Raw genomic sequence first — 25,778 nt, forward strand, 5'->3', positions numbered from 1 at the left:
GAAATTGAACATTACAAACTCATTATGTAAAAGCTAAACTAAGTTATCTTATGTCTTTGGGATGAATTAATAAAGGTTTTGTTAATCCATCTTCCCAAATTCTTTGTATTTAAGTTGGCTAACTGGTTCTTTTCTTTGAATTAAACTCAACCAGATATATCATTATATTAGTTTACCTTAGTTCTGCCTTTGCATGAGTTTGCACAACTACTATTCAAATTTCTTATTGACAGAATTGAGAATCTATTGCGGATAACTTGTTTTTATTAAAGCCATTTGCCCATTTTGCTGCAGCTCACTGAAGGTTGTTTGTGGAAAGACAGGCTGTGGTACTTTTAAGCTGTTTTTAGATCAGTTAGAATTAAGCACATCTGTGCTTTCTCAGATTTTTCTCATCTGCTCAGACCTGTTTTCTGTCTGCCTGTGAGTCACGGACATGTTTGTTGAAAAATGTGTCCCATCAGCACCTTCAGTGATCTGCACTGCTGTGGTGGGTGATGTTAATGTCCTGCCAAAAGGTACTTTGTTCAGTTACAGCCGTGGTTGTACTGTGAGCCCTCGTGTGTTAAAAGTAGATTTTTCACAGGCTGGCTTGGTGCTAACATTGGTGGTGGGTCTTGGTGGTGCTGGTTTGTGTCTCTGTGGAAATCACAGGCGTGTTTATGATTGTCTTAACCCTTGACACTTTTTAACTTCCTCATTCACTCCCATTCTCCCCACATTTCCTTTTTATTTTTTTTTGTTATTTTTTTAACTTACCCCTCTGTCAGCTCTTTGTTTCCCCTCACACCGTCTCCCCAATCACAATCCGCTACCTCCTCTGCTTCATGTCGGGGGTGAATCTCCATACTGCAGATAAGCCTCCTCTCACTTAAAACCAAATTTCCATACCTTGGAATTATTCTCGGCATTTCATCAAAAACTTATTGTAGCTTCGCAGATGTTTTGTAAAGAGCATGCTTAAACTGGATTTCCGGTTAAGTTCTTTGGAGTGTGTGTGAAATCTGACATTTTAAAAAGGTCAAATTACATTCGCTCAATTAGAGGAGAATAAAAAAAAAAAAAAAACACTCTCAAAGCCACACAAATGTAATCTTATGATTCCAAGTTCATGGACATCAGCTTTTAATATCACATTACCAAACATTACTAAAGATCCCCAGTGAATAACAGGTAATGAGAGGAGGCTTTTTTTTTTTTTTACATTATTGAGATTCCATCCGTAGCTTGTCTAAGAAAGGAGCAGGAACAGAAAGGAGCTAAATGAGCCTCTTTTCCCCATTTACAGGAGATTCCACTTCAGCGGACCCCCTCCTCCTCGACCAGTACGTGGCGGTAACAGACTATGAAAAGCAGGAGAGCTCTGAGATCAGCCTGCATGTGGGCCAGGTGGTGGAGGTCATTGAGAAAAATGAGTCTGGTAAGTTCTATAAAGCATCCAGTATAGTCTGTCATTATTATTATTTATTTTTTTTAAGTTTGTGCAAAGGAGGTTGGTTTAAATAGATGGTGGAAACATCAGGGGCTTTAGTTGACAGCTGTGGTGCCTTTGAATACAAGGCTAAACCTAATGCTTGTGGAGTTTTTCCAGTAATAAATAGTAGATGAGGCATGCTGGCAAATGCCCCCAGGTGTGACTGTGTGCAACAAGTATTTGATATATATTATTTCACTGTTTCATTTATATAATAAATTAAATATTAAATGCAAGGGCCGCACTTATTTGTCATGTATTCACAGCAGCGAATTACCATGAAACCCTTGAATGAAATGAGCACTCGTGTTCACTTTTTCTATCCTGTTCATTCAGGGTGGTGGTTTGTGAGCTCGGAGGATGCCCAGGGCTGGGTTCCTGCCACATGCCTCGAGGCACAGGATGACCCTGATGACTTCAGTCTTCCAGGGGAAGAAGGTACGTAAAGCTTTCCAGCCGGGGGCTATTGTTTACTCTCAATATTGTGAAGTATGTAAAGAGGCCCATTTAGCATTCAGTCTCAAATACAACTGTACATGCAAGTTATTTCTTCCTTTTGGTATAATGTGACTGCAAGTAGGAGTTAAACTGTACTTGTGTGCACTTCTGGGAAATATTTGGCATATTTTACCAAAGTGCTGCTGTCTTCCTGTTGCCCTCTAAAGCACAATACGCATCACGTGTAGTGCCACTATTTGACAGACACTATTCGACTCCTATTAACACACACCAGACGCTAGATATAAATGGAAGTATTCAAGGTTCAGTGGTCAATAAGCGTGTCATGTTCTTCTCTTAAACACAGCAGTCCTAATATTTTTAAATACCCGGATTATAAAGCCCTCATTAATACAAATATATTTAACGTATATATATATAAAAAATAAATTAAAATAAAGGTGAAGCTTGAATAAAAAACAGGAACAAATAGAAAAAGAAAATTCCATCCATAGTATCTGGGTAAGTTCCATAAAAAAAAAAAAAGCATGATGTAGATGTTAAAAGAATGATACTGTGCAGCACATGGTAGGAGCCATACCAAGCAAAGACGTGTACCGAGCCAAAAGTGCAAAATTACAGACCATATTTCAAAGTCTTGGAAAGCCTGAGAAGTATGTGGTTTAAGAGTGGACACAGAGCTGGCTGCCCTGTGGTCGTTGGGAAGGTCACTCCTTCAGAGCCCTGAAATTAGAGCATCACTAATCTAACATCTAACATCCACATTCACCGGCATTACCACAGATGTCTAGAAGTACAATACAAAAAACAGAGGGGAGTAAATTACCAGTTCAACAAGTACATAATAAAGTACAGTCAATATTGCCCCAATGATGGTCAGCATCAGTTCTGCAAGTTTCCCTGTAATGAGTTCGATTTAATTTAATAGTCTCAAGACGATGCTCAAGGCCAAAATCACCTACATATCTTTGTCATGAACTATGCGGTCTATGAGCGACTATTACCTACCTACCTTCTGTGGCAGCAGTATAGTACAGCAGTGTCACCAACATATTGCTAAGGACAAAACAGACTGGAAAGGGGATCCAATGGAACCTATAACAACACAATGATTAAAAAAAAGATGTTCCACAAACGGATGGATTATTCATCCACAAGTTGTACCCCATTTACAGACCAATAATCCCTCTGCTTGGAGTACAACTTTTGATTTCCTCTAGGTCCACTAATACTGAAAATGCTTTAATTTGGGATGGAAAGATCACCAGAATGACATATGTAATGTTCACTTCCTATTTTGCCCCACTTACTGTACTGGGATCAGTGCCTCGGAGATTCTGGTCACTGCCAAGGCACGTGGGTCGTCGCAGAACTTTAGGGGATCTATTCAGCACAGGCTTTGGGCAAGGTGGAGCGCACGCCTTTCTTTTCCCCCTTATTCTAAAATGTGTGTGTGTGTGTGTGTGTGCGTGTGTATGTGTGCACACGCATACGCAACTGTGTGCATGGTTGTTTATGTGTATGCATGATATGTATGCTGCATGAGAGACCCAAGCATGTAAATTAAATCCTTGCATGCACAGTGGATTGTGTATTTGTGTGTGTATCATATCAATGTGTATCATTTCAATTAACCAGAATTAATAAATACTTGATAGACCAGCGCAGTAGATTTACATCTCTGTGATAGAAATAATAATAGAAAATGTAGTAATTACTGCATTTGTAGTACGGTAACAAGTTTGTCCTGTTCGTGGTCAGTATTTGTGGAGGATGTATGTGTGTTTTTGTGTGTTGCACAAGTGTCTATCTTACATCTTCTCACTCCACAAGATGCTGCTCAAGCCTTGCCTCATTGAACCGGTTAAAGTAAAGCCAATGTACTTCTGTAGCAACTACAGTATCTCATCCTAAGACACACACGGAGACGGTTGTGTTGGACTAAGTATTTTTGAACTGGGCGCTTCTTTCTCCCAAGCTTTTACCCTATGTCAGCATTTATTTGTGCTCCCCTTATTTGTCAATCTGTACACAATAATCTTCAAAACAGACATTATGTTCTTAAAGTTTACAATACTGTCTTTTTCCTGACTCTAGAAGAGAAGTATTCAGTGATTTACCCATACTCGGCCAGGGACCAGGATGAGATCGACCTGGAGAGAGGCATGGTTGTCGAGGTGATTCAGAAGAATCTGGAGGGCTGGTGGAAAATCAGGTGATTCAAATCAGTGACATTCACTTGCCGAGATATCCCTGTTAAATATTTTGGGGATGCTCCTCTTAAAAAAAAAAAAAAAAAGTTAATATCATAAATATAAAAAGCTGTATGAACTAAAGAGGTAATTTCTCTCTCATCCACTCAGGTACCAGGGCCGTGAGGGCTGGGCCCCAGCCTCCTACCTGAAGAAGACGGACATTCAGAGCCAGAAGCAGTCAGCAGGCTCTGCTGCTCATGCCAGTACAAACGACCTCGACGGGTTTTCCAAACAGAACCAGCAAAACAATGCAGCCAAGGAGAACAAGGACAACAGCCAGAAAGAAAACAGGCTGTCACTTTTCTCCGACAGCAAAAGTAGTAAGTGAATGTAACGACGGGGGCAGCTTGTGATTCTGCGAAAAAAGGTTTCTGTCTATATCTGAGTGTAGAAATCAATAATGCACGGAGATGTAAAAACATTAGAAAGTATACAAAATGTATTGCACGTTAAGCGATCAAGTGTACACCATTTGCCGAGGTGATTTGCTTTAGGTTAGTCTTATTGTCCAGCCTACGTGCAAAATGTGTGATTTCATAGTGCACAGACGGGCTTGTGCACCGCTGCTTTGCGAATGTACACCTCAGCAAAATGATCGATGACATGTCTTTTCCCTCCGCAGAAGTGGGAGCAAGACACAGACCTCCTCCACGCAGAGACCTTACCATTGTAAGATTTGACACAGCAAGGATTCTGTTGTATTAGAAGACAGCTCTCAGTTTATTATTTTTTTTATCTTTTTCCTCAACTTAACCTTTTACGCATCTCTCTCTCATATATCGCACAGCCCCGTGGTGCAAACCTGCCCAAGCCACCCATTCCTCCTCAGGTTGAGGAAGAGTTCTACACCATTGCAGATTTCCAGACCACTATCCCTGATGGTATTAGCTTCCAGGCTGGAGTTAAAGTCGAGGTTGGTCAGGCACTCCCTAAGATCACATTAAAATGAAGTATTAAAATGAAGTATTAAAAACTATTTTATATTGAAATCATTTGGTTTTTTGGTTAAGTGTTAAATTTAATCTATTCATTTATTTTCGTGATGGATCTTGACTTTATACTTTCTTTTTGCCCTGTCAGGTGATTGAAAAGAATGCAAGTGGTTGGTGGTACATCCAGATAGATGAGAAAGAGGGCTGGGCCCCTGCCACCTTTATCGACAAGTACAAGAAAACCAGTAATGCCGTGCGACCTAATTTCCTTGCCCCTCTGCCCAATGAGATGGAGAAGCTGAGGCTGGAAGATGGTTCTTCAAATGCTGCAGGCACAGATGACAGTTGGTCCAAGCCTTTACCAGATGAGCCAGGCAGCGAGTCCTGTGCCCGGCCTAAGCTTAGAGACTGGAAGTCCAGTGCCACCAAGGTGGCCCCTCCCTTCTCCGGGCCTTTGCCTCCAGCCCCAGCTGCCCCTCCGGTCGAGGAGAAACCAGCTCTGCCACCTCGCAGGGAGTCTATCAATAAGAGTTTTGAATTGGAGGTAACAGAGAAACCAAGACCTGATCATTCCAAGCCTTTGCCCCCAAAACCACCGGCTCCTGGAGTCATCATGCCAATGGTTACACCCAAGGCACCCCCATTCAAACCGGACAAACCAGCAGAGACCAAGAAAGAAGATAAGAGCAAAGCTCTTCACCTTCGGAATGAGATGGGTCTTGAATGCGGTCACAAGATCTCCGCCAAAGAGGTGAAGAAGTTTAATCTGAAACCTGTTCCTAAACAGCCACCAAAACCCAAATCAGAAGTGCAGGAGGAGAAACCAGAGGCACCTGGCCCATCAGTGTTTATGAAGGCCAAGCCAGTGGTCCGACCTAAACCTGTTCCAGCTGCCAAGCCAGACCCCCCAGCAGAGAACAAACTGGACATCACCAACCTGAGAAGCAAGCTGAGGCCATCAAAACCTGCAGATCCCGGGTCTGCGTCAGCTGAGGTGAACCATCAGAATGACACCTCAGCGGCAGCAAATAGTTCCCGTCCCAGTTCACCCCCTTGCTCTCCCCCCATCCACATCCCTACTCTCAACAATGGTAAGTACTGTGATGAGCCAAAAATCCCCCCAAAACACATTAATGGTCATAGCCAGGAGAGCTCATCACCCCCGCACACAAAACCAGCAGTGCCTCCCCACAAGGAGCCCCCTCAGAGACCCCCCACCATGGCTCCAAGAAGACCACCTCCTCCAAAGAAGACCGACCCGTCCAGTCCAACTGAGCTCAAACCTCCATCTGCTCTAAAAGAAGCCCAGGACTTTCTCAAGGCCGGACCACCCCAACTCAGCAGACCCCCTCCCCCTAAACCCAAAGGGTTTGTTCCAGCACCTCCAAACAAAGAGAAAGAAGAGTCCAAGTTTAATAAAGTCCCAATTCCTCCCAAGCCCCAGCTGAAGAGCGAGAAGCCAGGCCCGCCCAAGGACAAGCTTCCACCTTTACTCAAGGAGCCAAGTAAGGATGAGCTGTATCTAGCTGTGGCAGACTTTGAAGGGGATGAACAAACATCCGGCTTCAAGGTGGGTACAGTGTTTGAGGTGCTGGAAAAAAACAGCAGTGGCTGGTGGTTCTGTAAAAATGTAGGAGAAGAAGTCGAGGGCTGGATCCCCTCGAATTACCTGAGCAAGAAACCTTAGTGTGAATGAGCTCTCAAAACCATCGCCATATGAATAAGTAAATAAACTAAGGATTTAAATGAACAAATTATCACTACTTTGTAGCTTATTAGCATTTTTTTTTATTTTATTTATAGGTACCTTCTTTTTTTTTTAATTGACACGTGTTATGTTTAATTTTGATAAGGATGTTCTACCTAAACTGAACCAGCAATAACACATGCCCTTATGGGTCTTGTGATGTTTACTTGTTTTTAGTTTTTGTTTTTTTAATCTAAAAATTACATTAAATATTAGGTAATGTTATTTGCTTTCTTTGTCATATGCTAGTTGCAGCCTGTGCCAGTCCTGCCATTACAAAGGCTAGGCGTTATAACAGCGATTAATGTATCTACACCCATGCCTTCTATGATATGGTGCCTCAATATTATATGCAGAGTGCTTCAGTGCTTAATAAACTGTATGCAACTGTAGACGTAGTCCTTGCTGGAATCTTAAATCAAAAATCTACATCACAGGAGAAAGCACTAGATAATCAAATCCAGCCAGTCTTTCTCCAGCAGTAGACAAGTACTCCTAAATCCTTTAGACAAAAGACTGCACATGAACTCATTAGGGGAGTTCAATGACTACATGTGGGCTTTCAAGTGCTATTAGCTATTACTAAACAAAATGTCGTTGCCAAGTAGAAGTGCTGTTTGTTATACTAAAAAAAATAAATGCGTATTTGTTTTTAGTGCTATTGCAATGCTTCTCTTTCTTTGACTGCATAATTAATGTTGCAGTGACTTGTAACAGATGTGCACTTTTTCAGTCATATCAGATGAGGTTTAGGTTTGAGGTTTGCACATGCTTAAGGAAGGGGGAAGAATGCCACAGTGCATTTCATTTCAAAATTTTACTTGCCATTGTATTAGCCATATTTTTTTTTTTTTTTTTTATACTCACTGTAACAAAATATCCACTGATGTAAAGACAAGGCTAGGATAAAAATCAAAACCGAGAAGGTGAAAAGAAGCTCTGTCTAATGTATTTTAAACATTATCGTGTTCTCTCGCACCCAAAAATAAGAATTGTGAAGTGTGACTTGCTGAGCACATCTGCATACCTGTACCAGATGTTTGACCAGGCGTAAGAAATTGGAGATCTACAGTGATTTGTGCAATGATTTACAGTATTTTAAGTGTACAGTCTGACGTTTGGTGCTCAAACAACAGCAAAGTATGACCATTGTATAAAAATAATGTTTTACATTAATGCTTGACTGGTCTCAAGCATGGTCAGTATAGCAAATTATTTTTTATTGTACAGTAATGAGAGTCATATCTGAACTGTTATCACTTTTCTGTGGTGGTCCATCTGTTAGGTCTTTGACTCTGTACTGATGGAGGGAGGAGAAGAAGAAAGAGCCAAGAGGGAATTTGATTGGTTGATTTATGGGATTTCTGAAAAGTACGTGGAAACCAGGGGCTGATCATTTCACATCAGGTGGTCCAGAATAAAAGAAAAAGTGTTAGATTTTCAAAATTGGCAAGCAAAATTGGAAACTCAAAAATGTGTGTTCATGGTTCTGGACATAATCAGACAAGGCTACAAGCTGTAACACAGATTGTGTTCCGCTTCTAGTCGCTTTAATGTTACACCACCTGCCACCCATGTTTTACACAGAAATGATGAAAGTATGTTACCAACTAGGAAAAAAAAAAGATCCAATTTGAATACATTTAAAATTGTATTGTTCAGGTGTAATTTATGTAGACAGAGGACATGAAGGTACAGTACAGTGCAAAGCAAACGTGTGGGTTGATGGTGTCATCATTTCAGTATTGTAATCTTATTTACTTTTTTTTTTTTGCTATGTATTTTTCATTACATTGAGTCTCCTTTTACTTAAGTCAATAAAGGTTTCTGATTTTTCAGTTCAGCTGTCACACTGTGTCTCAAATGGCATTTCAAAAATCCTGAGAAAAATGTTTGTTTTTACAGATGTTTCATGATAATGGAAATACATGTTTACTTGTTTTATTAGACCAAGGACACACACAGCATTTGGTGAGAAACAGCAAAAAGGTAAATATAACTTATTTGTATAATTTGTCAACAGGAAAACTCCACAGGTCACCTTTAACTATGAATCAAATTACTCCCCATAGAACTCAAAGCCAGGTTTAGCCACTTTTTGTCCAGTGTTTTGGTTTTACAGCCCGTCATTTTTAAAGTTGAAGAGTCTCACCACTCTCATCGACCATCGTTTCCAGCTGCAGCAAACAAAAGCTCAGATAAACTCACTGTACACAACCTGCCCGGCACCAAACGGCAAAACAAAAGTTAGCAGCTAGCCATGGAGCATCCATAGACGATTTAGCAGTAAGTTAAAGAGACATATTATTTGACTCAAAAGACCAGAAGAGCTATAATTGTGAAAATCTTGCTTACATTTGCTAATAGAAAAATGACTCCAAATGAATGCTAATGTCTTAAGGATGTGTAAATAGGCAGCTGTTTCCTAACACCTCAGCATTGTCTGAATTTTCTCCAAGTGGCAAAAAAAAAAGAAAAAAAAGAATTAACTGTTGTACTGACCCACCTCTGTCAGCACAGCTCCAGCCTTGGTGCACAGTGTCTTCACAGCTCTCCTCCAAACCGTGTGGTGTTCACAGTATTTTTTCTCACACTGTGTTGCTGCAGGTGTTAAAGGAGCCGGTAACCTCTGCTACACTGCATCATGAGAACAAAGCACAAGATTAGATATATAAAGGTTAGTGGAAGTACTGGATGAAACTGCTGTTAACAGGTGATTTATAGGTCCTCTTACCTTTTCCTTCAAGGTTCCACTTTTCCTGTCAATCTAGTGTTTTACTTTCAGATTAACCAAACTGGAGCATCTGCCTCTTTTGTCCAAATCTTGCAGGTACCACAAACAGACCGACTTTAAACCGACTGAAGATTCCACATGTTCTCAGCTCGCTCGAATTCGGAGTTGAAAAGAAATCATGTCTAGACGCCAGTGCATCATTTTGCAGTCTTCGTAACATGAGATGTGCTTTTTGGTGGGCCACAATTCAGTAATTAGAAAATCTGCATTTATTAAGAGTTATTTACAACAGTGGTTCCTTCTGTTACAGTTTCATTCACACTCACAACCCCCGCCCCACCCCTCCATGCAAACAATGTTATGTAAACTGAGGCAGAGGAAGACCTAGATGTAGCCATTAAACATGACAGAAAAGGGTATTTTTACAACAACTTTAAATACTTCTGAGACAGAGTGTGTGAGAGGGAGAGAGAGATTAAGCTGTACCTGATTGCTGACCTGCTTCTATGTAAATCTGCAGGCCAAACTGCTCTTAAAAAAAAAAAAAGCACTTTCTCTCATTTTACAAGGCAACAAGTTCTTCAGCTGCAAACTAAAGGTTTCAGTTGAAGGTTAAACATCTAGAGGCGTCTTACAGCAGACTGAATTGTTGCACTCCCTTAAAACTGATATGAAGAGTTATTTTCAAAAATCAGATCATCATTTGAAAGATTATACCTCTTAAGTTATTGCTTGCCAAGAACAAAAAATGATGAAGATGAAATCATTTTAAGCATCGTCTCTTTCTAAAAATGTTGACGCATCCGTTTTTGGTGAAACTCTTCATATTGCTCTCCCTCTCAGTGCAAAGGAAGGCAAATTAAGAAAAATAAAACCTCTTTAAGGTTAGCAAAGACATACATGTAATATTGCACGTTGGTTAGCAGGCAGTGCACTACTGCACATGGTATAACTATTATACACTTAATACCTTTTTTCTTTTTTAAATCTAGATTTAAATCCCCAGTTTAACATCCTTCAAAGAACATAACAGTATCTTTGCTTTGGCTTTGTCAGTTCCCATCCAGTGTGAATGATTTTTACAGTAAAAATACAACAGAAAAACATAACATAACATCAACACTATGTGAATAACAATTAGTCTTCCCTTGTCTGTTAAAATTTCATTCCTAAATAATCATTTAAAAGAAATTTTAAATTCTGATAACTTTGGATTTAGCCTCATCCCCCATTTTAAACAAGATAATAATGAATACATCCTTCATACCATGGGTGTTGGTTAAAAAAAAATAAAAATAAAGGAAAATATTAAAATTAGCATTTACAGTGATAAATCTGGAAAAAGTTTTTCTTTATAAGTAAAAATAAATATGCGCAGACTTTGGCAGCTATATGACATATAGGGAGGTCACTAAATCATTCATTTTTGGGTGTGTTTTTGGTCATATTTGGAAGACGGCACTGATAATTTGGGGGTAAACGAAAAAGTGCTTAGTCTCTGGCTCACTAGCTTTCATAGAAACAAACATTCCTCCTCATCATGCGAAAAAGAAATCCCCTCGCTGGGTGCTACTTCTACCCAACCAAAATTTTTTCCTCAATATTTACTTATTAAGACTCGTTATTAGTTTTTCACAAACTAACAGCCACTGTATCATGTTATCCTAATGTTTCACTGGTAAGCTATAAAGGAGCGGACTAAGAAAGTGAATCAGAACACTGTATGGAAGCAGATACTAAGTAGCTGAGTCACGAAGCACATCACGAGTTTGAAGTCAATCAGATACTACAACACTTTCAAAGAAAAATGAGTTAACACATAAATATTCACTAAAACAATAAAGGAACCTAATGGAGGGATAGGTGTGCTGCCATTACTGGCAAAGCAAATTAAAACTGAAGGCAGCAGACAACTATAATGCCTGCGGGTGTATGGGTGAGAGTGTGTACGCTTATGTGTAGGTGCTATCAGTGGCCAGGCGACGTCGTGCAATATCACAGCGGCTGCTTTTATGTGGTAGAAGAGTCTTGGAAAGGCACAAACTTGGAGAGTTTGGTGGGAGAACTGGGGTTTGGGCATTCAGAACCCTCACCCATCTTGAAGAAAGCCTCCTGCTCCCTTTTCTTCATGTTCAGCTCTTCTTCGAGGGCCTGGCAGGGTTAGAAACCAAAATATGTAAAAGCTTATCTGACCAAGCTTACATAGAGGGATGGAAACTTCATTTATACTTATCTAATGACATGCAGGTGGAATATTACCATAACAATATAGGAAAAACTATGAGAAAACTAAGATTATTTGACGTAGAACAGATATACAGTATAATGCACGTAGCAAAAATGGACAATAAGAAACAAGTTTTAGTTTTGTTGGAAAAAGAATAAGTTCTCTTGTGCTCGAGCTGTTTTATAAAGTTAAACGAATAGTTTGACAAAGTTGGACAGTTTGGGGAATATGCTTGTTTGGACGATTGATGTCACCATCATATCTGTGCTTTAAGTATCGCTCTGGAGCCAAAAGGAGATTAGCTTAGTTCAGCATGAAGTCACTGTAGCCGGCTGCTTTTCGCTAAGACACAGTTACATCATGCAACCCCTCAATAAAACCATGACTTGTTCTTTGTTTGTGTACAGATTTCGCAAAGGAGATACAGTGTTAAATGGCGAGCTTTTAGCGCTGTGTGTAGGGATATTTTTGAATTGAAAAGGAGCCAGGCTAGCCGTTTCCCCCTGCTTCAACTCTTAATGCTAAAATAAGCTAACTGGCCCCTGATTCTAGTTCCATACTTAATCCAGATAAGACAATGGCATTCTTCTCTTCCAAGTCTCAGCATGAGATTTTTTTGTTTTCAAATCAGCTGTTTTTAGATGGATATACACTTGTATCAGAAAGAGTCATTTCCTTATGCTCTGTTCTGATATGTAGAGAGTAAATCAGGACTATCCAGTCACTTAGCACTTCAGTGATTTCAGTACATATTTAATGTAGGTTTACATTTTATGTAAAACAAAAATGTAGATAAGCATGTAGGAATGTGAAATTTGTTCTGTATGACACACTGTAATAACATCGTGATGGGAAATATACCTTCTTTCTGGGTTTCAGCTGATCCCTCCAATCCTTCATCAGCTGGTTGTGTTGCTCATCCAGATGCTTCAGCCTCTGGGTCTCATTCTCAACCAGCAGGTGACATTTCTCATTCTGGGGCACAAAACAAGCTTTTGTTAACAACTGCAAGCCATTTATTTTGCTCATTTAGTGTGCTGTTCTATAGACTGGACAAATAAAATTAAAAAAAACTCCAGTTGGGAGACAACCAAACTCTAAAGAATAATAAAGAAATATGTGTAAAAGATGAGTCACCTGTAGCTGCTGCAGCTCTCTGATATTGCTTTCACACTGACCAATCATCTCTCTCATCTGGTTCTCGTGTTTCTGCTGCTGATGCAGCCTCTCTGACTTCTGACGCTTTTCCTCCTGCTGAGAAAACTAGAGACAGAGAGAGAGAGAGAGAGAAAGTGAGTGAGTGACCTGCTGCATAATTAACGTTATGCTTAATCACGGAGTGAGACAAGCCTTTCCCTCTACCTGTTTGATCTTCTCTCTGTCCTCTGAGGCGCTTCCTGTCGAGTTGATGCGGAGGCTCTTCTTGAACATGGCCATGCGGGTCTTGGCTTCACTACGCTGGATCTTCGGCATCCGGTTCTTCTCCTGCTGCTGCCGGGCTTTCCGAATCTCAATCATTCGCTGATTGTAGCACTGCATCTGCTCCTGCTCCTGCAGTGACACAGAAAATAGATATACGTGGACTATATGTTGGATGGCAGAACATGAAATTTTAGCCGGACCAGGAAAATAAAATGAGTTCCGATGACTCAAGACTTGATGTTGACATTCGATCACATGATTTACCAAAAGTTAAATGTGTGTAGAATGGTGCGAACTTATTGTGGCAAGGTGCAGGTCCGATCCAATGGTTTACCTTCTCGTGTTTTTTAAGAAGCTGATGCCTCTGGAGGAAGTACTGATCTTTCAGCTGCTGCTTCAGTAACTGGTGTCTCTCGTAGAGATTTTTCTCCTCCATGTCCCATATCGTAGCTTCACGCTCTAATCAAAGTTATTGAGACACAATATGTCAATACTGTACAAATGTAACATCTCTCAACACCAGAGATTGACAAAGAGTGACAGGACTTAGGGGGTTGTTAGTGATCAGGTATTGTGTGTTGGTTTCACTTCCATCCACTGCCTAACTAGATACTGTACCTCTAACTAGGTTGTGCTTCCTGTTAAGGCATTCCCTTTCCATTTCTGCAATCTCTCTCTTGTTGTTTGTGAGGATTTTCATCAGCGTGGTGTCCAGGTAGTTCTTCTGAGCCGACAAAAATTTCTCCTCCTAAAGCACAGAAAAGAGAAAGAGACATGGAGCGGATTAATAGGCGCTTTACTATTCACAACTTAGAGTAGTCAGACATTTACTCCACAAAAGAAAAAAGTGTTACAATAATGCTCAAGGTGCCTTATCAGGAAGCAGAATGGAATATGTTCGATGGATGTATGAAAATACCATTAGCCCAAAGGTTGACCAAACAACTTACCTCTTTAACTTTTATTTCTTGGAAGGAATTCATCTGGTATTTCAAGGATTCTTTTCGCTGACTTCTGGGCAGCTTATCAACAGACTGTTTTACCTAAAGAAGGCACATTTCAGCCATATTCATAGACTTAGACACACAGGTAGGCCAGCAAAGTATGTGAGTATGTACAAAAAAAATAAAAAATAAAAAAAAAACATAAAAAGGACTAAAAGCAGTTTTCATTCCTTTGTCAAAACACCCACATTCACTATCTCAAACGTACCTCCTTTTTCTTGTGTTTCATATGATCCTGAAACTTGTGGTGGTCTCGTTCCTGCTCTGATTTGATGCGTTTGGTCTCGTCTTTGAGTCTAACGTTGTGGTCTGCCTCCATCTTCTCAATAGTCTGCTTCTGATTCTTCTCCAGAGTCTCCAGCTCCCCGTCGTACTGCTTCTTCTTGGTCTGGGATGAACCAATAGGAAACAAGCGCACTTTAAGCTTAAAAAATATGACACAAAACACTGCAGGGCTGTTTTATTTTTAATTAAGTGTAGACTCTTTTTTATTATAGCAAACACAATGGCAACCTGTGTGTCAAGAAAGTAAATAAAAGTAAATATGTTAATATTCATAACGGTATGATTAATTGTAGGGCTGTTTTATAGAATCACACATGTTGTCAGGTGTACCTAATAAAGTGTCAGTTTTGTGTGTGTGTGTGTGTGTGTGTGGCTGTGACTCACATTCATCTCCTGGTCAAAACGTCTCTGCATCTGTTCCCTCTGCGTTTCCAGTTTGGCGTTGAGAGCAGCCTGAGCACGGTGCTCTTCCTTCTGCAGTAAACGGAGGTCACGCAGCTCCTGGCGTCTAAACACACAAACACATACACACAGATTTTTAACATATATACAACTTTAAGTTTTTAAGGTTCAATGGCAACTCAACTGGGCAATGTTAATACTGTTACTGTTAGTCATCCACTTGATAGCTATCTATCCTGCAAACTGACATTAACAATGCAATATTCCTTGTGTCTGGGTGTTTGTTTGGTCAGTGATTCAGCAAGTCAAGGTTAGTTAGGAAGGAGATATTTTAAGTCTGTTGCTCTTATTCTAGTTGTTTTATTTGGAAGGAACCATGCACAGTATTACAAACAAATGTTATCAATTGAAGTTGTACCAGAGTTAGCTTTAAGATCATTTTCAATTGTTTTCTATGAACGGTAACATTGCTGGTCCATACAATAATGAAATGCAAAGACAGTGTATGCCAAAAAATGAATATTTCTCCTGTTTGAATACTGATTTTCTGTGAAATAGACACAATTCTTTTGTTTTTACTGCAGTCATAGATGCAATGTCATATTCCTGCCACTAGATGGCAGGAGTAATGCACCAGGAACTCTGTAGGGCTTCAGAAGCAGAGCAGTGTGACTGTCATGACTGCAAAAATTGATCTTTTTAAAACAATACAAAGCACATTATGTAACTGCACAACAAAAATAAAAAAGTATATGGATCCACTTTTACAGCATTCGGACTCCCTACACAGTTAACCTCAACTTCACCCTCATCTAAAAGTAACTTCAGGGACATTTTTCTTTTCCTTTCAAACCATTACCTAAATAAGTCTTTTTCCATAACAGTTTGGATATTTGTAGACTCTCATCCCAAGGGGCTGAAGCCCAAAAGTTCAGGATGCCTTAAACAGTAGGACACGTGTAGTAAGCAACGTCCAGCAGGTCACTTATCACTGTATGGACTTCAGTCTGAGCTAAGGAATGAACAGACCCCTGAGTTCATGGCACTCATTTAAAGGGAATGAAAACAGATGAATTTTTCCAAGAAAATGAAGAAGGACCAAGAGGTGGAGACACAGCACATATATCCAGCTTATCTAGATGGTGATAGACAGATAAATATTTTAAGTGACAATAGACAACCTGACAGCTTTTTTTTTGTAACTTATTATTATGAAGTAAAGGTTGACTGCACAATGTAATGGCTATAGACTAATGACACCATCTGTGTTTAGACTGATACCCTATAAGCCTCACTTTCACTATGGAATTCCGTGTGCCTCTGGGTATGGAATTTCGCAGAAAACTGAAGGCCGAATTCACGGCATAAAGGAAGTGCGCATGCCACTGTGCAGCCAAAACAGGAAGAGGATAGTGCTTTTGTTTTCTCCGGTAGCTATCTGTGGCTTTCCCCAGGTAGTGGAAACGGTGGTTGGTGGAACGGTGGAGTAACTGTGAAAATTCTACCCAGCAAATGAAAAAGAGCACTGTTGTTTGAGGAGGCAAAGAAGGCGAAGACGTGGAGTGATAGAAACCAAGATAATACAAGAGTGAACTTGATGGTGAGAGCCATAGTCGGACTGGGACAGAAATTCAGATACTGGGACCGACTTTACAGATTTTATTTTTTACTGTCCACTGGCACACTGATGTGGCAGCCCACCAGCTTTGTCCTGGTAGTTCCTTTTTGCCGCAGCAGCACCAATGTGAATATCACTTGGAAATGGGGAAAGTTGTCTATTGGCTCTGTATGTTTGTGTACTGAATGTGTGTTCTGTAGAGAGACATCCAACATACCTCAGGAATCTCATCTCCTCATCTTTCTTCGCATCATCCCTGATGATCTTGGAGGTGGTCACACTCACCTCCACGCCGTCAATAACAAACTTCCTGGTTCGCTTCAGAGTCTTACTTGAGAAGTCCTGAGAAGCAGAGAGGAACATGGTCAGTTTTAGTCAGACCTTACTACAAGACAAGTCTTTGATTGTGCTTATTTACATGCATCACTAAATATGTTTGACAGTAAACTTTGGGAGTGCACTGACACTCTTTCTTGAGGTTATTCTAGTATTTAGTACTTTAGAGACATGCTGGGAGACAGTGAGTATGAGGTAGAACTAAGGATTGTACTAAGAACAATCCTACGGTACCTCATTGTGCCACTAAGAAATCCCATATTTATAAAGGTAATGTGTTTTATGGGTTAAAAGAGCACTCCATTCCAACATTGAGAAACAAAAAAGGTTGAAGCTTTACAGCAGAGCAAGAGATATTGTCTTTTTAATAGTACTCCCAGAGACTTGTAAACAAACTCTGATCTGTAAAATTGGTGGAGTTCCCCTTTGGGTATGCGTGAGCTTTTGATTCCTGGTGTGGTCTTTTTATCTGGCAGCTGTGTGTGTTACGTGTGTTGACAAAAGGCATTAGTATTCCTGTCAATCTGGTTCTACTGTAACAAGCGACTAGATGCTCCATCTGTCACTGCTTCGGGGAGCGCCATGCAGGAAGTAACTGTTTAACAGCAACACAATATAATCCACCAAATATGACACAATGTGACCTGGCTTTTAAAGCTTCTTTAACTCTCTACAACAACTTGAACTATTGAGATTCAAGGTTTTAACCAAACAAGAGCAGTCCCTTTCCAACTATGGGCCGACCAAGAAGAATTTTGGAGGAATGAGAAAGGCAGCACAGGGCAATCAAACAATGGCTATGGGTCGTCATACTGCACATCACATCAATTGTTTAATAAGGAGTCAGAGCATGACCCCACCTTATAATAAACAGACCAAGTTGTTCTGGCCGACTAAGCATGTGTTGAGGGATGGTAACATCCACTGTGCCCTATCTAAATCAGCCTCCACTGGCAATATTTACAAGACTGATATGGCAAGGTTTACTCGGCAAACATTGGGTTAGCTCAAACCATGGGTGTCGTCATTTCCTGGTATATAATTAGTTTACAAAAGAGAGAAGAGAAGAAAGTGAGAGAAAACAGCACTAGACTTAAAGGGAAAAAAAAAAAGAAATAGATAAAAGAACAAGGAAAGCCGTAAAGAACCAGGAGAGCTGCTCTCCAGGCAGGGTGGGAATGAATTTTGTTTGTGTGTGTGAACTGTTGTCCACTCAGTCCAAGCTACCACATGGAGCCACTACAGCTGAGCAAATACACTCCATATGAGTCTGTGTGAGGCTACTGCTACAGATGACAGCTCCTGGATTCTAGTGTTGCACTGCAGTGAATTGATGATTCCCTTTGTACTTAACTGACACATTTACAAAAGCAATAAACACTTGTGCGCGTGTGTTAATAAGTAAACATTGGCTCTATAATCAGAGGACATTTGGGTTGTTTGTATCTCAGGCTCTACTGTTCACGACTCAGCGGACTTCCCATCACTCGCCATTCACAAAACAGCACACACACAGTTCTCCTATACACACACACACATACACACACGCAGATGAATTCATGAGCAAATGCACACGCTAATGCTCTGCATCATGCACATGTTCGTGCAGAGACACACACACTAATCCCGTACAAAACAACAGACTTGACTTAATATGCCTGCCTGTCCTCCTATCCTAAAACAAAGATTGCCCATTCACTGGCACTGCAGGCTGCTGGCAGAGTCGCCTGCTGAATAATCTGTTCTGGAAAAACTTAACATACCACAAACAGACACGACACCACGCACAGTCAATAGGATTTTCAATCATGCTCAGTCCATAAGCCTCCAGAAGCAACCGAGTGACAATGAGCTGCACAGAAACTTCCATTCACAGCGATGAATACTGAACTGTGCCCACACAAAGGGCACTGTTGGTCCCGCTGAATGGGAAATGTTGCATATTTCTTTTTGCTTCAGAAAGGCTCGGTGTCTAATGATAAAATGGTTTCTGTCTTCTCTGTCTTCAGCTTCCTGACTTCCCTTCCTCACCAGGTCTGTGAGGCACGACTTTGGTGATTGTTAAGTTTAGATAAATTGTCTTCTATGGGAAGGAATTTCTTCTTTTGGGGCTAATACAACTTTAAAAAGCCTATTCCGTTTTGGAGAAGTTTTTTTTATGTATATATGTATATATATATATATATGTATATATATACATATATACACTTTTAGAGTATTCGTCCATCATTCTCAAAATAAATTCATATTCTCCATAAATTCTAACCAATTAACCATTAACCAGTGTCATTCCCGACATCATCCCTAAATTTAATGTGTGATGCAAGCTTAATGGAAGACAAGCTATCCTCTGTTTCAGATGGTTAACACCCACAGCCCCAAACACAACACAATGCAGTTTCAGTTCCTCTGTGGGTGCCAAGAAATAGTTTTTCCAAGGAGGGGTTTTCCTACAGAGGCAGCGGGCTGGTCTCTGCCCCTCTCTTACACTTCAATGCTGGTCCTTTTTTCACCATAAAAAAAGATCTACAGAAACACTCTGGGCCAGCAAAAAGTGCCACCTACTGTACGTATTCCTCCGAGTAGAGGAAGGTTTGCTTCAAGTAGACTCACCCTTGCAGACAATGAGATGGTCTCCCTGTGGATCGACATGTCCATGCTCTCAGACGCCATGCTGCCTGAGTAAGAGTAACGTTTGTTGATCCCTCCATTGATATAAGGTGAGACAGTCTCAATATTTCCTCCTATCGATGTCCGCTCTGGGGTATCCTTGGTTAGGCTCTCATTCGGCCCAGAACGAGGCATAGGGACTGGGGTGGGAGCGGAAGAGGCTGCGGGAGTGGGTACAGGAGTGACAGTGGGACTTTGGCTTGGAGTTGGTAGGTTTCCGTTGGACATAACGCTGCTCTCCTCCTTGGGAACCTGGATCTTGGGCATCTCTGGGACTATGATGATGTCAACATGCTCCTCAGATGCCTCGGGTAGGGGGAGAGACGGTGGCTGCTCCCTCTCTGGGGTCTCCATGGCAACCTTAAAACATAAAATTTACCGCTATTATTATAACATCTTTGAATACAGAACAGGAAAAACTTTAGGAACCAGGAGAGTAATTGAATTGGAATCACCTGACCAACCCAGTGTATTAAAATATAAACTGGTCAGTGTCTGCAGATATTTAATAAAGCCTTACAATGCAACAGACAAAAAAAAAAAAAAGTAAAACTTCAAAAAACACCTTTTCCTCCTCTGATGTGGGGGTGCTCTTTCCATCCTCAATGCCTGAGTCTGAGCTGGACGTCTTGCTTGAGGCCTCGCTTTCAGATTTTTCAGAGTCAAGAACGACTTCGGCCAGTTTGTCGGCCAGCTCCTCTGGATCTTTTGGAGGGACGTTCTGCCGCGGTACGGGAACAGGGACCACCATGACCGGGCCTGGCTGCTCCTCTGTTGGTGTATCTGGCTCGGCCCCCTTCCTGGGTAAAGGTATTGGTGTGGTTGGGGAGGGCGTGGTGGGGCTCGGGGTGTCCGCAGACTGGTCACCTTCCAAACTGGTCTGACTGGTCTGGCATGGCTCCTTGCCTGGTGACTAAAGGAACAAGGAGGAGTGAGAAGAGAGGTGTTATGCAAATCGTGATAAAACGTTTGATGTTTTTAGGTTTTAAGTCAGTGGTTTCCTCTCAAATGTTAATGTTTTCAACCTTTGGTTTTAGCCCAAATGCTAATGGATAAAGTCCTTTGGGCCTCCCACCTACAGTGAAGTAAGCTTAACATTTGTTTTAGTAAGAATGCAGTCATTCTTGCTTTATACTCCTGCACTGCTACTTCTCACTGTGGCTGAGATAGCCATCTATTCTGTAATAAGTAGACTAATAATAATGGAGGTGAAAGGCCTGTGTAAATCATGGCTGACAACCAGGGAGAGAGTTCTTAATGGCATCATTACCAAGAAGCATGTGTGATCATTGATGAGCAGTGGATAGAGTGCAAAATTGCATTTTTAAAAATGTATTTACTTCACTTTTATTTAACCCAAAGTAGGGTTTCTGCAGGGTTAGACTGAAGACATTTTTAATTCCACACAGAATACAATTTACTGCAGGTCTCACGGTCATACTGACCAAAGCACTAAAAGATATCACTGAAAACAAGTGGGGATGATAAGGCTGAGAATTATTTACCAAGTGTGTGGATGCCTGACAAGACTAAAAACATGCTGCATAAGACACAGATACTCAATACAAAAATGCAATTGGAAAATCAGAAATTAAATTACCAATGAGAATCTTCATCTATATCATATTCTATAAACTGTCAACAAAAATAAATAAACGACGTCGTCCAAATGACTGATTAATATATCCTAAACATCAGTAACTAGAAGAGAAAGCATGTAGCAATTTTCCCCAATTTGAAATCTTATTGCAGAAGGTTCCAGACGTGTGTCAGACAGGGGAATTCTGGAGTCTGTAATTATAAACACCAGGGATGATGGTATTTCAGGATTATGTGCGCAGCTATCTGACACACTGAGCAATGCTGCTTTTTGGATTACCACTCCCACTAGAGGTAAACAATACCATCGGACATCTTTATGGTCAGGTGCAGCCTTTTCGAAGGCCTCGGCAAACATCTCTCTCTCTCTCTCTCTCTCTCTGGCTCTGTGAGATCTATAGGCAGAGATAAACTATGGGGTAAACTGCTTGGCTGGCTTTCAGGGCCTCGTAACTGTACGTGTCAAAATGTTGCTGTGTGCCTGCAAAAAAAGTGGCCCCTGCCGGAAGAGGTAACTGTAATGATATCATAGTTGGGCGAGCACTGAGAAGAAAATTGTGATGTTTGGACACAACCAGCCACTTACTGTGAAGTACAGTATTGTATACACATTTTGATATTTACATTAACTTTAATATTTCCCATAAATAAACTAAACAGACTAAAATAGCACAATGGCTATGAACTCAATTCATGATAAATTTAACATTAAATATAACACCCTCATTGTCTGTTGGGTTTTTATCTGGAGAAAACTCTTGACGCCCAGGATTATTGTGAGTTTTAAGTCTCGTTTTCAGTAACCAGAGCAGGATAAAGCAAGACTGGAAAAACACACACAAGGAATAAAGTAACACCACCTACAGAAACTCAAACCTAATCCAAAGGCCGGCAATGTTTGATTTCCAAGACGTCTGGAAAAGGAAAAGTGCCAAAACACCACCTGCGCCGCCTGCTTCGCCACGTTTCAAACTGCACCAGTCACTACACTGGAGCAGGGTTATCCATCTCAATAAATTCGAAGGCCATCACACAAACTGTTGCCATTGCGGGAGGAAGAGAGATAAGCGTGCACACATTCATCTTCACAGAGAGAAAAACATCCATGCTCGACACGTGATCGACACAATTGTCTTGCTACAGCTTCCGAACAGCGAGAGTATTTCTAGGATCGCTGGTGTACAGGAAACAGTCTGTTCTTTATTTAAAGGTCAAAAGTATAGCGGGGAGAACAATGTACAGCCTTAAATAATTTACTCCTTCAGGGGCTGTGAGTTGACAGAGTCTCAATTACAGGAGCAATGTCAAATGCGGCACTTATATTTAACCATGTGTGGGTGGGTGTGTTGAATGCCAGTATTCCGGTCTCTGTTCCTTTGTTTGTGCTGGGGGCAGGTGGTAAACTTCACTCTCGTGCTGTGTTCACTTTCTAATCTTATGCCTTTATGAATGGCCTCTGCAGAATCCCTTGGCAGGAAGCCCATGTTTACCAAAAAAAAAAAAAAAAAAAAAAAATGCTGTTCAAAGGGGTCAACAAGCAAGGACTTCAAACATGAGGGAAGTAAACACGTGTGCATTTTGGGGCATGGTGCACGTGCAGGTAAGTGCATACCTTTGAGTGATTATGTGCATGAGTTTTGACTCAATTATATTGTCTGGTGACATTAAAATAAGCCCCTCCACCACTTTTTTTTTTTAACTCCATCTTGTCTCTTTCAGCTTTGGACCACACAGTGAGAATAATCTTCACTTGTGTCGGTGTAGCTTAGTAGTTGAATCTGATGTACACTTAAAACATGGACTGCCCATTCTCCTTTTAGAAACAAACAATGACAGAGAAGAAAATGAAGGGACAGAAAAGAAAAAAAAAAGAAAAAAAAAGAAAAAAGATGTAAGCTTGGTACCACAGTGAGATCCATGGCGTCGTCCTCCTCTCCTTCCTCTCTATTGTCCTCGATTTCCTCCATGACCTCCGCCTTGGCCTCGGCCACCAGCTCCCGCAGCGGACGGTTGGACGTCACCGATCTCACAAAAGGGTGCTGTGGATGCACGAGAGGGAAGACAGAGGTTAATTATCACTCAAACAAAATGCACACAGATTAGTGCTTTAAAAGCAAGACATAATTCTTACAAAAAAAGACACGCCTCTTGTGTTTGCCCCCCCATTCTAAGCATTATATCGTGAGCACAAATGAATTTGTAAACACTACCATAAACATCCACTGCACAGCATTTGGTTAAACAAAGAAGGAGACACAGAGGCTTGATGTGACCACGGGATAAACCCCCGCACCGCCATAAAATAATATTTGCTGAACGCATTATCCATGGATGTGATTATCATTAGACCGTGAGATTAGTGCTTGAAGGATGCTGCAAGTGCCGGGCTGAAAACGATGGGGAGGCAGTAACATGATACGTGCCAGTACCCGTTTTATTTCAGACATTTTAATAAACCACTACATTAGCTGTGGAGGTCTAGAGTGAAACAAAACAATTAGCAGACGTGAAAACCTTCGGTTGGCAGGATAAAATCGGTGTAAAACGTGAAACCGCTGTGAAAGCAAATGACTCTTTAAAGAGACAACAGTGGGATGAAGGCGGGGAAACAGACAAAAATAAAGAATTCTGGTGAAAAATAAAGCAATCACAGTAAAGTACATTAGCTTTGGTCAAGCAAGTGAGAAACAAGCACAGGAGCCAAGACTACAGGGGACTTTCACTGCCACCTGCGAGTTCCTGAACAGCTACAACAATAGCAGCTTTACAATACAACTCTCCCCATTTGAGGCACACCGATGTAATAACACCATACCCTTAAAATAGAAAGCCATCTTTAGCTCTACAACAACTGAAAAGAGAAAATGTGTGTTTTGCCACGGTGCAAACAGAGTGCAAGGAGAATAAAAGGCTAAATTAAAAGTTGAGTGCAGAGGGGATAAAAGGCCGATCATCTATTATTCAGATGCTTTGCCCTATTGTGTAATTTAATTGGGCTAGCTGACAAAAGGGAAAAAAAGGCTACAAGTGGTGCTGGACCATGAAGTGTGTATAAGTCAGTGTGTGTGTGTGTGTGTGTGTGTGTGTGTGTGTGTGTGTGTGTGTGTATGTGTGCATTTGTTGTGGGTGATCACAGGTGTTTGTGTGCTGGGTCTTGTCCTTAAGGACTGCGTAAGTCTTCAGCTTTTTAACTCCAGTGACAAACAACAGTCAGCTATCGTCTAATGAGTCAGGGAGTGTAATTGCTGAGTGCCAGCTAACCACTTATTACACCACAGAGGAAATACATGGATAAGAGTATGAAACATTTTTTTTTTTTAAATGCTATATATACAAATGCAATTGTTCATAGCAAATGCTAAACTGAAATTTAGGGGAATGTAAGGAATGTCCTTTGCACAAAAAAGCAGTATGATAAAAAAAAAAATAATAATAATAATAAAAACACAAGCCCAACAACTGATGTTGAGGACAGCTACACTGGTTAATTCAAGAGACACATATGATTTGGATGCCAATGACCACACAACCACCGCCTGAGTACACTCCAACAGCTGTACACGATTCACAGTAACACGAGCAAATGCCGGGACGACCAGATTTGCAGCTACATCTGATGCTCCAATAATACATGAAATACTCCTTCTGAATTTGGGATGCGTGGAGGAGGGTGTGACCGCTGAGCTGGTATTGCAGGGGGCTCAGGCATCTAAGGGCAAATGTAAATAAATAACCCCGATCCCTGTGTGTAGGCCAGCTCGTCTTCCACTTCCTCAACAGTAAAATGTTTTAGACACATTTTCTCAGGCTTAAATTAAATCCAAACAATTTTTTAATAGAACCATTAGAGTTATGTCTGGTCTATATAACATCAGGAAACAGTGAGAAATATCCATCACAACTTCCTGGAGCCTAGGAGGAGGTCATCAGGTGTCTTTTTTTTTTTTGTCCAACCAACAGTCCAAAACCCAAAAATATCCAAATTACAATAAAGTGAAGACAAGGAAAAACAGCAGATTCTTATATTTAAGAAACAAAAATTCAACAATGAATCGATATCACAATAGTTAATTATCTGTCCAGCCAATCGACTTATAATTGCAGCTCTAGTGTAATGCTTTATTTAATATATATAGAACAGGAATATGTTCCTTGTCTATTCCATATTTTTTGCCTAGTTACCACTATTGATCTAAGCCTACACTGTTAGTGAAAATTAAATCACAAGACCTAAACAAAATATCAGCTGTGAATCTCATCAGAGAACCACCAGTAGTTAACATGGGAGCTTTCAGCTTGAAACTGTTTATTCCAACAAGTGACCTCAGACCTCCCACGCTCAAGCTAACGCCAGTTTCCCTGAGGCAAATCAAAAGGAGGAAAAAGGCAAACAGTGTAGAACTGCAGCCCTCTTTAAGCTACCTATGTGTGTTTTATTTTTTTACTGCCACTATGGATCAAGATGTGGATTAGTTGAGCTCATGTCTTCTCTTCTGGGTTTCATGTTGCTTTAGACCCAGAGAGGCTGGTGATTTTGGGTGTTACATGCGTGGCTGGGCGTGAAAAGGTTAATGTGAACAATATGGCCCAGTGGGGGACTAGAGCGGGGGGGGG

General features: G+C 40.8%; 2 protein-coding genes across 5 annotated transcripts in view; one reads left to right on the top strand and one right to left on the bottom strand.

The window, feature by feature from the left end:
- Nucleotides 1–8,705, top strand: part of sh3pxd2b (SH3 and PX domains 2B) — a 40,066-nt gene extending 31,361 nt beyond the window's left edge. For 2 of the 4 annotated variants that reach the window (XM_023429451.1, XM_023429452.1), the window contains 8 exons: nucleotides 1,289–1,420; nucleotides 1,811–1,912; nucleotides 3,258–3,341; nucleotides 4,031–4,148; nucleotides 4,297–4,508; nucleotides 4,811–4,857; nucleotides 4,976–5,101; nucleotides 5,269–8,705. In XM_023429451.1, the coding sequence (XP_023285219.1) occupies nucleotides 1,289–1,420; nucleotides 1,811–1,912; nucleotides 3,258–3,341; nucleotides 4,031–4,148; nucleotides 4,297–4,508; nucleotides 4,811–4,857; nucleotides 4,976–5,101; nucleotides 5,269–6,807 (2,360 nt within the window). In that variant the 3' untranslated portion in view covers nucleotides 6,808–8,705. The remainder of the gene's footprint in view (nucleotides 1–1,288; nucleotides 1,421–1,810; nucleotides 1,913–3,257; nucleotides 3,342–4,030; nucleotides 4,149–4,296; nucleotides 4,509–4,810; nucleotides 4,858–4,975; nucleotides 5,102–5,268) is intronic. The other 2 variants (XM_023429453.1, XM_023429454.1) reach the window with 1 other exon arrangement.
- Nucleotides 8,706–9,847: 1,142 nt separating this feature from the next.
- Nucleotides 9,848–25,778, bottom strand: part of stk10 (serine/threonine kinase 10) — a 41,482-nt gene continuing 25,551 nt past the window's right edge. Inside the window, exons 8-20 of the mRNA XM_023429450.2 lie at nucleotides 23,069–23,203; nucleotides 20,131–20,478; nucleotides 19,509–19,925; nucleotides 16,777–16,901; nucleotides 14,924–15,047; nucleotides 14,463–14,642; nucleotides 14,201–14,293; nucleotides 13,869–13,998; nucleotides 13,585–13,709; nucleotides 13,191–13,379; nucleotides 12,966–13,091; nucleotides 12,690–12,803; nucleotides 9,848–11,752 (exon numbers count right to left, since the gene is read on the bottom strand). Of these exons, the coding sequence (XP_023285218.1) occupies nucleotides 11,612–11,752; nucleotides 12,690–12,803; nucleotides 12,966–13,091; nucleotides 13,191–13,379; nucleotides 13,585–13,709; nucleotides 13,869–13,998; nucleotides 14,201–14,293; nucleotides 14,463–14,642; nucleotides 14,924–15,047; nucleotides 16,777–16,901; nucleotides 19,509–19,925; nucleotides 20,131–20,478; nucleotides 23,069–23,203 (2,247 nt within the window). The 3' untranslated portion in view covers nucleotides 9,848–11,611. The remainder of the gene's footprint in view (nucleotides 11,753–12,689; nucleotides 12,804–12,965; nucleotides 13,092–13,190; nucleotides 13,380–13,584; nucleotides 13,710–13,868; nucleotides 13,999–14,200; nucleotides 14,294–14,462; nucleotides 14,643–14,923; nucleotides 15,048–16,776; nucleotides 16,902–19,508; nucleotides 19,926–20,130; nucleotides 20,479–23,068; nucleotides 23,204–25,778) is intronic.

The sequence above is a fragment of the Seriola lalandi genome, unplaced genomic scaffold, assembly GCF_002814215.2.
Source record: "Seriola lalandi dorsalis isolate HSWRI2012SDOR001 ecotype SW California unplaced genomic scaffold, Sedor1 jcf7180002054893, whole genome shotgun sequence".
NCBI classification, from domain to species: domain Eukaryota; kingdom Metazoa; phylum Chordata; class Actinopteri; order Carangiformes; family Carangidae; genus Seriola; species Seriola lalandi.